The sequence below is a fragment of the Fukomys damarensis genome, unplaced genomic scaffold (genome assembly GCF_012274545.1).
Source record: "Fukomys damarensis isolate Sample0158 unplaced genomic scaffold, DMR_v1.0_HiC HiC_scaffold_19, whole genome shotgun sequence".
Classification (NCBI taxonomy): domain Eukaryota; kingdom Metazoa; phylum Chordata; class Mammalia; order Rodentia; family Bathyergidae; genus Fukomys; species Fukomys damarensis.
The window spans coordinates 56,314,713-56,327,150 of NW_022900931.1; the positions used below are offsets into that span (position 1 = coordinate 56,314,713).

The following is a 12,438-nucleotide window of genomic DNA, read 5'->3' on the forward strand; positions in this document are numbered from 1 at the left end:
TGGACTCCAGACTTCAGCTGGGGTGGGGTGTGGATCCTCCAAGTGGCCACCTGCCCTCCTGGCCAGCCTGGTCCTTTGTGGGTTCAGAGCCACCCCAGTGACCTTGCCAGCCAGTGTGGCAGGGCTCATATGGACATGATCCCTTCCAAGTCGTGGCCACTTAGCTTTCCATGACTGGGTGGAAGTGGTAGCCTGACGTGTATATCCCTGCAGGTGACATTTAAATGATTTTTACTCTAATTAACCCCAAAGTATGAAAAAATAAGTAATATTCAAACTTAATTTATCTCTGCCCTTTAAAAAAGAATGAAATACACTTTGCAGACAAGATGCTTGCAGCTCTTCAGATTTTTATCTGTCAGATGATTACTCCCATTGAGAACCAGGTCTGTGGCTGGGGTGGTACTTTGTGGCTCTTGAGGCCCAGCTTGCCTTCCGGCTAGCCGGTGTCCTCCACATCACTGAGGAGAGGGGATCAGGGTCGGGGAGCTGGTGCTTGAGCCCACGTCTTTTTGTTGGGGCCGAGCAGCAGGCTGTCCTGTGGGCTGGCTGGCCCTTCCTCCATCTTGGCTCCGATGGTCATTTGCATGGCTTATGGCCACCTCACGAGGAGTGGATAGGTGAGCACACAGCTCTGCCACCACCCGAAGATCTCAGCTCCACTTTGCTGCCACCTCTTGTAGTTGTTAAGCCCTTGACCTTGGGCATACTGCCTGGAGACCTCCCCAGGCCTCTGACCCCTAACTAGCAAGACTCGTGAGGCAGGAAGAGAAGGAAGACATTTCCCCATGGCTTCCCCCAGTGAGATGGGAGAGCTGGGAGGTTTCAGGCCCCCGTAGAAGTAGAGGTGACAGGTCAGGTGCCCAGCTCTTCTACTAGTAGCCAAAATGCCCTCTCTAGGGGAGCTATAGGGGCTATTCTCAAAATCAGGTCTTTGGTATTTCCTGTGTCTGTTGGGAGCCTGCTTTCCACACCTGTCACAGCTGGAGGTGATATAGTGGCATGGACCAGAGCTGGATTTGGGCACTTGCTGAGGGTATAGGTGTCTGCATGGAGCTGGAGCAGACAGATCTGATGTGATGGAGAACGCCCAGAAAAGCATTTTGGTGTCGACCCTCTTGCTTTTCTGGCTTATGCTTCTGTGCTGACTACAGGGTCAGGGTCCACTCAGTACCAGAGTGTCAGTGCTTGGCAGCTGAGGGTCTGCAAGCTCTCTGTCAGTCAGCCCTCAGCTGGAAGCTCCAGAATCCAGGCGAGGTGTTTGTCACCTGTTTCCACCCTGAGCTTCTTGCAGCTGTGCTAATGGAGGTTGCAGACCTTGGCCGTTTAACTTTTGAGTCCCATCTCACGTGGAAGCTAATGTGACTGAATTGTGCAAATTTAACGGTAAAAGCTTGATACCTAGTGATCACTTCAGAGAGGGAAAAAGAGAGAAAATTCAAAGGGCATCGTAGGCTGCAGTGAGTGGCTGATTGTAGAGACCAGAGTTCCTTGGCCTGAAGTGAGTTTTCTATCCAGCTTTTGTGTGGCTGTGAGCTTTGTGCCGCTGGTCCTACCTTCTACCCCAGTCCCAATGCTCTCTCCCCTCTTTCATCTGAGGCTCCCCAGGAACCCCTGTCATCTGCATACCCGCCAAGGGCCCAGGAAGCAGAATCTGAAAGCCATGTGCCGTGCATTTCCTGTGGAGTATGAAACGTGCTGATTACAACATGAGACCATGGGCATTCTGGGGGTAGGGTTAGGACGTGGATGTGAGGCCAGGTGTGGGAGGGCACGGGATGGTGCGTACATTGTCATTGGACTTGGCTGGTGACGGCCTCTCCCCATACAGTCAGTGTGTTCCTCCATATGTAAGCTCTGCTACCAGCAGTGACATTGGCTCATCTGCTGACGGGGCCTGGGGTTGAGAGTGGCGGCCTGCTGGACCCAAGCTGGAGGTCTGCCCAGTGTAGCTCTGACCCAGGATCCCATCATGAGGTAGGCAAGGGCTGCCAGCCTCATTCACTCTGTCTATTCTCACTGGCTGGTTTTTCAGGATTGATGAGTAAGGTTGAGTTTTTCTCATCACATTGAGTAATGCTGATATTAACTTAGTTAAAAATGTTAATTTGTTATCTTTCCTTTAAAGAGATTCTATGGAAGACTGGGAGGCGGCTTGTTCTGTGCCCCAAAGCGTGGGGCCCATTGGCTGCCGCCCTGACTCTGGTATAGAGGGAAATGGTGGGTGCAGGGGGCATTGCCTGCATCTGCTTGCTCCAGGTAGCCAAGAGGCACAGAAGAATGGGAGCCAGCTGGTGTGGGGTTGCCAAGGGAAGCGAGTGGGAGTGAGTCAGTGGTCACTGTGTCCAGTGTCCCTTGAGCTTGAGTCTGTGCTGGACAGACCCAACTTGGTGCTAGGTGCCAGCTGCGACAGGGCTGGGTGGGGCTGTGTGACTTGTTCTTGGAGGGCAGGACAGTGCCCACACCAGACCTTGACCTTGGTATTCCTTGTGCTTCCTTTTGAGGATCCATTCCAAGGAGCACTTCAAGAACAAATATGCCGTGGATGATGTCCAGTATACAGATGAGGTGAGTGGCTGACACCTCCTGTCTCTCAGCAGCCCTGGTTACTAGTGACCCTTCCCCTTCAGGGCTTCCTCTCTCCTACTGCCACAGCCCAAGGACCCTGCCATTTGGCTGTCCAGCCCCCAGGAGCATCCTTGCTAAGAAAGAGCAGGCAGGAAACATACAAGTCAGACCTCTGATCTGAGGAAGCCAGTCTTGGCCTGGGTAGTACCTCTGACTCAGGCGAGGCTTCTGGCAACCTGGATTTGGCCCCTGAGATGCACTAGAGGAGGACATCTCTGAGAGTTGGGCTCCTGTGGTGGGGACACAGGTCTGATCAAAGTTACCATTGGGCTTGATCTGGGCCTCCCCACAGGCCCTCACCAGCTATAGGTGCCAGTGTTATAAGAGTCCAGGGCTGCAGAAGGCTGGTAGGGTCAGCTGAATTTAGGGCAGGGCTCTGACAGAGGGGTGAGCCCAGGCAGGAGTCTCATAGTTTAAGTGACTAAATGACCAAGAGCCCTCCCCACCCCAACACTGCACCCATTGCCTGGCACACAGAAGGCTTCTCTGCTCTGTCCCTGGGCACTGTCACAACCCCTCATTCTTTGTAAGTGTGTGCTCGATAGACTGGGAAACAGTCAGAAATCAGTGACAGTCACTAGAGGTCCAACCGACACCTGGCAGGATCAGCTGGGTGGGGCCCCTATGGCCACATTTCCTGAGAAATGACTCATTTGTGGACACATGCTAAGAACTGGAGCTACAGTGTGAAAGTGGCCAGGGAAGGCCAAGTAGCTCCCCCTTGCCCTGGGCCAGGAAACAACCTGTATCAAGGGATGACATCACCAGGTGAGAAGTGAGTTCCCAGGGATTCTGGCCAGGTACATAGCACTGTGAGGAACTGGTCTCTCCACTCACTGTTGGGGCCCCCCTGGCCCTGCCTGCTTGCGGATGGACAGCTCTCCTTGACCCCATGCAGGCCATTCTCAGCACCATCCTGTACATAGGCAGGCCCAGTCCTCCTCCAGTTTTGCAGCTCTGGAATGTCATTTCTAATTCAGATCTCCCCTTGGGCTTCCCCTGAGCTCTCGGGTCATGCTGACATTGTAGGTACTGGCTGGGCTCTGATCTGTACCCTGCCCTTTGTTGTCTCAGATATGTCTTAAAGGCCTGGTTCTTTCCCTTAAATGTTCTTGCAGTGTTCTTGCCCAGTCCCAGGAACATTCAGGGCGTCAGAAGCTGTTGGAACCCAGGGCTTTACGCAGCAGCACAGGGGAAAGTCCAGCATAGGAAGTAACTGCATGGGGAAATAGTCACTGAAGCATAGTGGTACCTCGTCAGAGTTCCCCAGGAGCACCTCAGTGAAGAACTGCTCACGTTCTTAAGCCCTAAAGGCCTGTGTCTGCAGCACCGTCTGCCCAGTTGGATCATGGAGGGGAAGGCCGCTTTTGATGAATCTTTGTGTTGTAGGGACAGGGATCTGTAGACAAGAAAGTAGGATAGGGGCCTTAGGTCTTCAGGTTAATCCTGACTAGGAGTTAAAAACAAACTTTACTAGATAGATTCCCCAGGAAGCAATTCAAGGATAGGAGTAGAGAAAGAGAGAAAGGCACCAACTGACACTGGGACATGCACCAAGAGACCAGAAAAAGAGCTGACGGTCAGGACACAGAAAGCAAGGTGTGCAAATGATAAGTGTCCCCACCTCTGATAAAATACAGGATAAATAAAGAGGAGGGCTAAGACAGGATGTACTCTTATCAGTGTACTACTACTATATGTGTGTGTGTGTGCGTGCACACTTTAGAATCACTACATTATTCACTCTGGGGTCATTATAGAGTACAATAGATATCCACATGCCCCTCACTAAGGTAACCATGAATAAGCTACTCTCTTGCCAAGTAGCTGCCCACCACCCCAAAGATAAAGCCTTAAAAGGTAGGTCAAGGACAAGTAAACAGATAGAAGCTAGATGTAGAACACCGAAGAAATGACTTTAGGCAAAGGTGCCTAGACACCAGTGCAGTTATGGCGAGTTCTGTGTGTTGGGGTAGGGTAACTTGCCCACCCTATGAAAGCAGCCTGGAATAAAGGCCCACAGGTCCTCCGTTTTTCTGGAGCCCTCTACCCCGATTCTCTCTTATCAGGGTAGCAGTCTATCTTCTTCTTTCTCTCCTTCCTTGTCGTCTTTACATTACAAATAAAGTGTCTTCCTTTAATTAAACTTTGTCCCTCTAATTTTTTACTTGGGCTGCTCGTCCCCCCAGATGCAAGATCTTTGGTTCCCTGACCAAAAGCCAGATGTGACAGTGTCATGTAGTTTCAGCACCCAACTTTTGAGGGTGACATCTGATGTCTGAGTCTGTTAATACATAAAGGGCCTGTTGTATTGGTCTTTGTGTACAGGATCTAAAATAGACTGAACATTAATTTCCATGCCCCTGATGAGGTCATTTGCCACTTACATTATATTTCTAAGTCTTACAGAGGGAGAGATCTGCTCATCCTTTATTCTAATTTTTTCCCAATCCTCTTCTTTGTCAGGGGTATCCCCACCCCCATAAAAAGCACCTTAATGTCACTGCCCTTTGGGGCCTTCACTCTTCATCCTCCTTGGTATGAAACCTGGAGGGAGCAGCCGGGACGGAACTTGTCTCAGGGACTTGGGATAAGTCTATCTCAGCCTCTGCTGCTGAGTCAGAGTCCTCTATGGGCCACAGCCTCCCCAAGCTGACATTTTCGTCTTTCTAACTGGGAGAAAATTCAACTCCATTAATACTTTGATTTGGGAGATATGGAAGAGAGCTGGTCTCCAGGTGCAGGACCACAGAGGAAATCTTAGGTGTCAGAACAGGGAAGTCCTTAATGATAGTATAGAATGACAGCCCCTCATACCAGCTCTTTCTTAATCTTTATTGATAAGCCAGAATTTTAAATGAAGGCTTCAGTAGATTCAAAGGACCGGATCTCCTTAGGGGTCTGGAGTATCTGCTGCGCCCCATCATCATCACTGTCAATGTTGATCAGTCTGTTATTGTTATGCTCGCCATTCTCATTGGCAGCAAGGGCTGTGTTAACAATGGGACAAGTGCTTCACTCTGAGGTGGCACCTGCAGGTCCTGGAAACATCAGTGATGTACATGGATCCCTTCATCCTTTCACCCTGTCCTGTGATGAGCTGCAGCTCTAGCCCCTTTTCCAGCTGAGGAGGCAGAGGCTGACAAGTGAAAGGCCTTGTGCTGGGTCCCACAGCTCGGGGTGGGGTGGGGTGGGTGTAAGCCTTGGAATGTATTCCCAGGACCTCCAGACCGCTGAGGCTGTGCCCTCCAGCCCTACCCTTGCCCTGTCAGAAATGGGGGGCCACTACAGGACATTTTGGTCAAGGTGACCCAGGATCTCATGCACCTTGGGTTTCACATAGTTCAAAATAGAACCTGCCCCAAAGTGCAACCTGCTGGACTGTGTGGGGAAGCGGGGAGGCACCCAAGCCTGCTCCATCACAGAAGGTGGCAGTGAAGTGGTCCCCAGGCTGGTTCCACACTGCTCAACCCCATCTAACTTCGGGCTGCCTTGGCCACGTTGGCAAATTACAGACAACAAGCAGTGGATTATTGTCTCCTCTCAAAAAGGGCAGGAAGCCCCTACCCCAGGCCATGGCCGGTCACTCGGTATAACATGTAATGGAAGCCTGTCTCTCTGGTTTCTTTTCTCTTCATGGGGAAACTAAGTTGATCTGTTGAGAAGGTAGCTTCCCAGAGAAGGAGGCATCAGGAGACCCTTGGCAGGGCCTGTGGAGCCCCCATGCAGGGGCCTGTGTTCTGAACCAGCTGGGAGGCAGCAAGGTGAAGGGTGTGTTTTGTGCTCTTGTCTTCTCTGTGGCACTGAGCAAATGACAGTGCCAGAGCCATGGATTCAGATGCAGGCAGGATGAATGAAAGAGAAGCAACCGCCACACTACAGGGATAGAGGCTGCCAGCCTTTCAGCCTCAGTGTGGAGAAACATCAGGGAGGGATGGGACCGAGGAGAGCCACCTTCCTTTGAAGGGCTGCCGTGCTACAAGATTGCTGTCCCGGGGCTGCTAGATTCTGCACTTATTCCAGAGTAGCTGCACATCCATATTGTTTGTGATGTTTCCATTTTAGAAACAAATTCTCCATTTCAAAAACGTGTCAGGCCACTAGTGTGCACTAATGTTTCAGGAGACTGCCCTGAGTGATGGTTTATTTTCAAGAGCTCCAGTGCCTGCAGGGCGAAGCCCTGCACTTTGGGACCCTGTGGGCTTTCTGGGCTGCACTGGGAAAAGCCTGTCTGGTCCATGTTCAGAGTGCCCACAGGCTTGCATGAAGCCTGGATAGATGTGTGGTGTCTGTAGGAAGCCCCTGCTTGTCCCCAGGGCAGGATCAGGCCCTCAGGGCTCTGATGAGTTCTGCAGGTGCCCATCCACCACGACCCACCTGGGAGGCCAGGCTACCCGGGAGATCTATGCTGACCGATGCTTGTAGCAAGGCAGGGCCATTTAACAGCCCTGGTTGGGGAGAGCTGATGGGTCCCCAGTGGCCACCGTTCCATGGAAATGAGGCCCTGGGTTGACAGAACAGAGCTGTCGTGTGCTGGGGCTACATTTCAAGCCAGTGATGCACAGCTGTGCCATGTTCCCTTAATTTTTGAGGCCCAGCATCATGGCGTGTAATGAGAGCGTAGCGCTAATGGGTCTCCATGGGGAAAGGCGGATGGAGCTGGTCTGGGAGAGGCTTTGCAGCCGTGGAGGTAACCAGGGCCCACTCAGGCAGTTGTGATCAGTAAAAGATGCTGCCCTGTCCAGGCTCACAGACACAGCCTGCTCTCCGTGTCAGACCTCGATCCGTCTGAGCAGCCGGCGAGGGCAGCTTTCTCTTCCATTATTCCTAACCAGCACGTTCGGAGAGTCATTGCGGAGAGAAAAACCATCAGCCCGCACATTAGTTATCCAGCTCGTCTCTCCCAAGGACAATAGCAGATACAATCCCCAAGTGCCTTCTCGCTCTCTGATTCTGCCGCTGTAAAGGATGGAGTCGTTGTGTGCTGATGAATGTAGACCCTTCACATCAACCAAACAACACACCCAGGGCCTGACACGTGTGGCTCTGTTCCTTTAATGAGCTTCCCCCTCCTCCAGGAGGGACTCAGCTGAGCCTTTCCTTTGTGCAAGGTGGAGGCTGAGGGGCTCAGTCATCCTCAGAGCTGTTCAGGCAGGTTAGGGAGGTTGGTATATTCAGTACTTGGGCATCATAAACCTTGACAGAGTATATGGCTGTGGACCCACACAGCTGTTCAACTGAGTCACATTTGGTTTCTTTGTCTTTTTACAAGAAGTAAATTTTCCCCCCAGTACTGGAAATTGAACCCAGGGCCTTTGCACTGAGCTACATCCCCAGCCATTTTTATTTTGAGACAGGCTCTCACTAATTTGCCCAGGCTGGGCTCAAACTTGTGGTTCTCCTGCCTCAGCCTCCCAAAGTTCTGGGGTTATAGACCACCCCTAGCTAAAGAATTAAAATTTAAGGAAATAAAGCCTTATATCCCAACCATCCTCATCACAGTATTATTTCTGATAGCTAATCGTTAGAAATAATTTAGGTGCTCAATACTGGAATGCATAAATGAATTAGGCTGTGTCCATTAAGAAAGACTGTTATACAGTGCAGTTTCAAATCTGGCCTTTGCTATTTCTTATCTGTGAACTTGGGCGAGTTCTCTGACCCAGCTGCCTGTGGCATCTGTGAGGTCTGGACATTGGACCTATTTCATATCTTCGTGGGTGGTCAAGTGAGAGGATGTGTGTAGGATGATTGGCTCAGGCTGTAATCAAGTGCTTACTGAGCATTATCATCCCCATGGGTGGTGACTGTTAAAAATTGTGTGTTTGAAGACTATTTAATGACAGGAGATAAGTGAAGCATGTAATTTCATATGATCCAAATGTCATTACAGATCTCAGTTTTTTATGTGCAAAGCTAAAATGTCTCTGGGGATGGGACTGCAGGTGCATTTTATCTTTTTATGATTTTCAGTATATTCCAGCTTTTCCCTGGGAGCATCTCAGTACTTAAAAAGCTGTATACACATGTGTCAAAACTTATTAAAATGCCCACTTTAAATATGTGTGGGATGAAGTCTGGTGGTGATAGCTCAGTCAGTCTGTTAACACCACAGCTCTTCCCTTGTGGCCCCCACCCTCACGAGTGGAGAGTGTCAGAGCACTTGGGGCAGGGTGGGGGTGGGGAGGGTCGGGGCTGCAGGGACTCAGACACAGTGGGACGTGCAGGAGTTAAGATGCAAGGCACACTGAGGGGCGAGGGTCAGGAGAGGATGGAGTCACCCCCAGCAAGGTGGTCAGCGCCCTTGGGGCACTGGTGTCACAGCGGATGCCGGCCGGTGGATGCCTTCCTACGGGTAGGAGATTGAGGGCTCCAGTGGGGCGATAGAGGAGCGGGTGACTGGGCTGCCTGGGAGACTGGGGCTCAGTCCTGAGTAGGAGGATGGAGAGTTAGGGTCAGGGGAGGGGATTCCAGGCAGAGGGAGGAGCCCTGCAGAGGTGTGGTGAGGTGAGCTCTCAAAGGCACTGGAGGAGGAAGTAGCCTGAGGAGAGCCCAGTGTGGGATGGAGGCCAAAGGGTGAAGGGGCAGGTCGCATGGTGGGGAGTGGCTGCTTTAGATTTGAAGCCCTCTCTACTGCTTGCTCACCGTGTAGATGTAGAGGTCCTTCAGATTCTGTTAGGCTGTTTCCTCATCTTCAGGATGGGGACAATAGCACCACCTGTTTTAAGGACCTATTTCATAAGCGTGTGCCATCACTAAGTGGTGGTATATATCATCATCACACCCCTCTGTGTGAGTGTTTCTAGTTTTTTAAAAGTGAGTTTTTCTTTCTGACCTTTCAGATCGCCAGCGTCCTGACATCACAGAACCCCTCTGTCCTCCTCACCTTGGTAAGTGGCTGGTGTGTTGGAATGGGGTACAGGGGTGGGGTTTTAGGGAGTGGCCTGCCTCTGCCATTGTTGGGCCTCAGAGGAGGATTAAGAAATAGAGGGCTGGGGATGTAGCTCAGTGGCACTGTGCCTGCCTCGAAAGCACAAGGGCCTGAGTTCAATCCCTGGTACCAAAAAAAAAAAAAAAAGAGGGAAGAATTGTCATTGGTGATAAGTAGTGATACTTACTTAGTTCAAATGCTGATCCTGCCTTTAAGACTCCCTGGGTTGTGCTGTGCTCTGTCTCAAGGCCATGGGCAAGGCAACATCCTCCTCTAAGGATTAAAATCCAGCTAGATATGGAGTTGGGCTAAGCACACAGACTTTGTGAATGTAAAATGTCAGTGTGTCCCACTCCACATCTCCTCAGTTGTTATTAGAATTTGAACCACACACACACACACACACACACACACCCCACACCCCACTGGCATCTGCCCTCAGGTAGCCAAACTGTGGGGCACAGATGGGGTACAAAGTGGACTCCTGGTGCCTGGCAGGGCTTAGGAGGCACTTGGGCCGTGGAATATCTCAGAGAGGAATATGCTGTCTTGTCCTCTGCCCTTGAGATTTCATATATAAAACCCTCTTTCTTCCCAGAATGGCCCTTTCTCTTTTGTTAATTGATTTTTACAGGAATAGTTCTTGATGATGATGCTGATGATGTTTTTTTTTTTAGCACTTGGTCTCTCTTTTCCGCTCTGTTGTTTTGGTGGCTAAAAGGGAGGGTTACACTAGATGATTGTGGTCAAAGATGGCCTGGAGTTTTGTTTGGGTATACAATTAGACTTTGATCAATTGATCCAAAGTTCTTGAGAAAGCAATGGTGACTTACAATGCCTTGCCTCTGTAGGGTGGCATGTTTTTCTGTGAGCCTCTTGTTTTGTTTCTACTTCTGTCCAGTTCTGTATGGAGTCTCCCTACAGTTAGGAAAGAGGGGGGCGTTAACAGCTTCTCCACAGTCCTGCCTGGTGACAGTCCCACATCCCTGGAAGGGTGGAATTTGATAGTTATCCCTCTGTAACTGTGGGTTCAGTTCCAGGACCCCTCCCTGCTCCCCAGATCCTTAAACCTGCAGGTACCAAGTCCCTTATATAAAATGGTATTTGGATATAACCTACCCACATCTTCCTGTGCACCTTAAATCACCTGTATTTACTCATATCATCTAATACCATGTAAATGTTATGTAAATAATTGTTACACTGTATCACTGTATTGTTTAAGGAACTATAGCAAGATTTTTGAAAGCCTTTGCATGTTTAGTAGAGGTGCAGTTTTTTTCCTACGTACTTTCAAATCACAGTTGTTGAATCTGTGGGTGCAGAATGTGTTGATATAGAGGGCTGGCTGTACTCTTTTGGACTTCACACTGTGTGTGTGTGTGTGTGTGTGTGTGTGTGTGTGTGTGTGTGTGTGTGTCACATGGGTGTTAGGGATTGAACCCAGGGCCTTTACACTAAAGTACATCCCTAGCCCTTTTATTTTTTATTCTAAGACAGGATTTCACTAAGTTTCCCAGGCTGGCTTGAACATGTGATCTCCCTGCCTCAGCCTCCCAGGATGCTGGGACTACAGGCCTGTGCCGCAATGCCCTGCTGTCCTCTGCTTTTCAAGCCATAGCCTAGACAAGAGTACCTGTTTTGGAGTTACCTGGCTGAAGGCTTGCTGGGCTGGGGACTGTAGTAGGGAAAGGGTTTGCTGGGCTGGGTTGTGCGTTCCTTCTTCTTGCCTGTCCAGAGCCTGAGCAGAGGAGGCAGCCCCTCCTGGGTAGTCTGTGGGGACACTGTGTGGCCCTGTGTGACTCTGTGTGTTCTCATTCCCCTTCTTTCTCCCCAGCGTGGTGTGAACACGGACAGTGGCAGTGTTTGCAGGGAGGCCTCCTTCGAGGGCATCAGCAAGTAAGTCCTGGGGCACTGGACCGAGTCCATCCTCCACACACTCACACCTTTGTCAGCGGGTCTTGCCCTGTGTCTACACAAGGCATGAAATAAAAGAGGATTCCAAAACGGAATTTGATGTCAGGGATGGTGATACATGCCTATAATCCCAGCACCCTGGGAGGCTGAGGCAGGAGGATTGCAAGTTTGAGCCCAGCCTGGGCTATTTAGTGAGACCTTGTCTCAAAATAAAAATGAATAAATAAAAAGGACTGGGGAGGTAGCTCAGTATGAAGGCCCTGTGTTCAATCATGAATACCACCCCCCCAAAAAAAAAGATTTGATTTGGCATTTTGAGAAAATGCTTAAAAAACTAATTTGCCTAAAATTACCCCACCTTTGACTTGAAGGAAGGTGCCTTCTCTGCCACAGACTATAGTAGAAGTGCCCAGGGATTCCTGGCCCCTGTGCATGGCCAGGGGTGTCTTCTTCCTCTCTGACACCAGCCTGGAGCTCTGGGGTTCTCGTTGGTGCCACACCCTGGCCATGCAGCCTCCTCCTCTGAGCCCTGGACACCGACCTCTCCCAGCTGCACTCTCAGCAGTTTCCCGTGTCTCTTCCTTCAGTCCCAGGTATCGTCCCCTGTCCCTTCCTGACTCCCCAGGTTTGCTTTGAGCTGAGCCCTCAGTCCCTGCTCCGGAAGCGGCCCCTTTTCTCGGCTCCTCCAGGAAGGAGGGCCAATACCGGGCACAGGGTGAGCAGCAAATCTACCTCCTTGCCACTCTCATCTCCTGTTGCCCAGGAGAGCTTCCTGCCAGCTGTGTGTGTCCCTGGGCCAGCTGGTGATCAGCCTGCGTGGCTGGGCTGACACTGCTGCCAGCGCACCCGAGAGGAGAGGCCCCTGCTCCTCGAGGCTGCTGAGCATAGACAGCAGACAGCCCCGACTCAAGCTCTGGGCCCTGGGCCCTGGGCCGCCAGCGTCCCCAGTATCCCCCATGCAG

General features: G+C 50.9%; 1 protein-coding gene across 1 annotated transcript in view; it reads left to right on the top strand.

The window, feature by feature from the left end:
* Nucleotides 1-12,438, top strand: part of Pepd (peptidase D) — a 120,128-nt gene that overhangs the window by 15,426 nt on the left and 92,264 nt on the right. Inside the window, exons 4-6 of the mRNA XM_010631822.1 lie at nt 2,505-2,568; nt 9,471-9,518; nt 11,397-11,458. Of these exons, the coding sequence (XP_010630124.1) occupies nt 2,505-2,568; nt 9,471-9,518; nt 11,397-11,458 (174 nt within the window). The remainder of the gene's footprint in view (nt 1-2,504; nt 2,569-9,470; nt 9,519-11,396; nt 11,459-12,438) is intronic.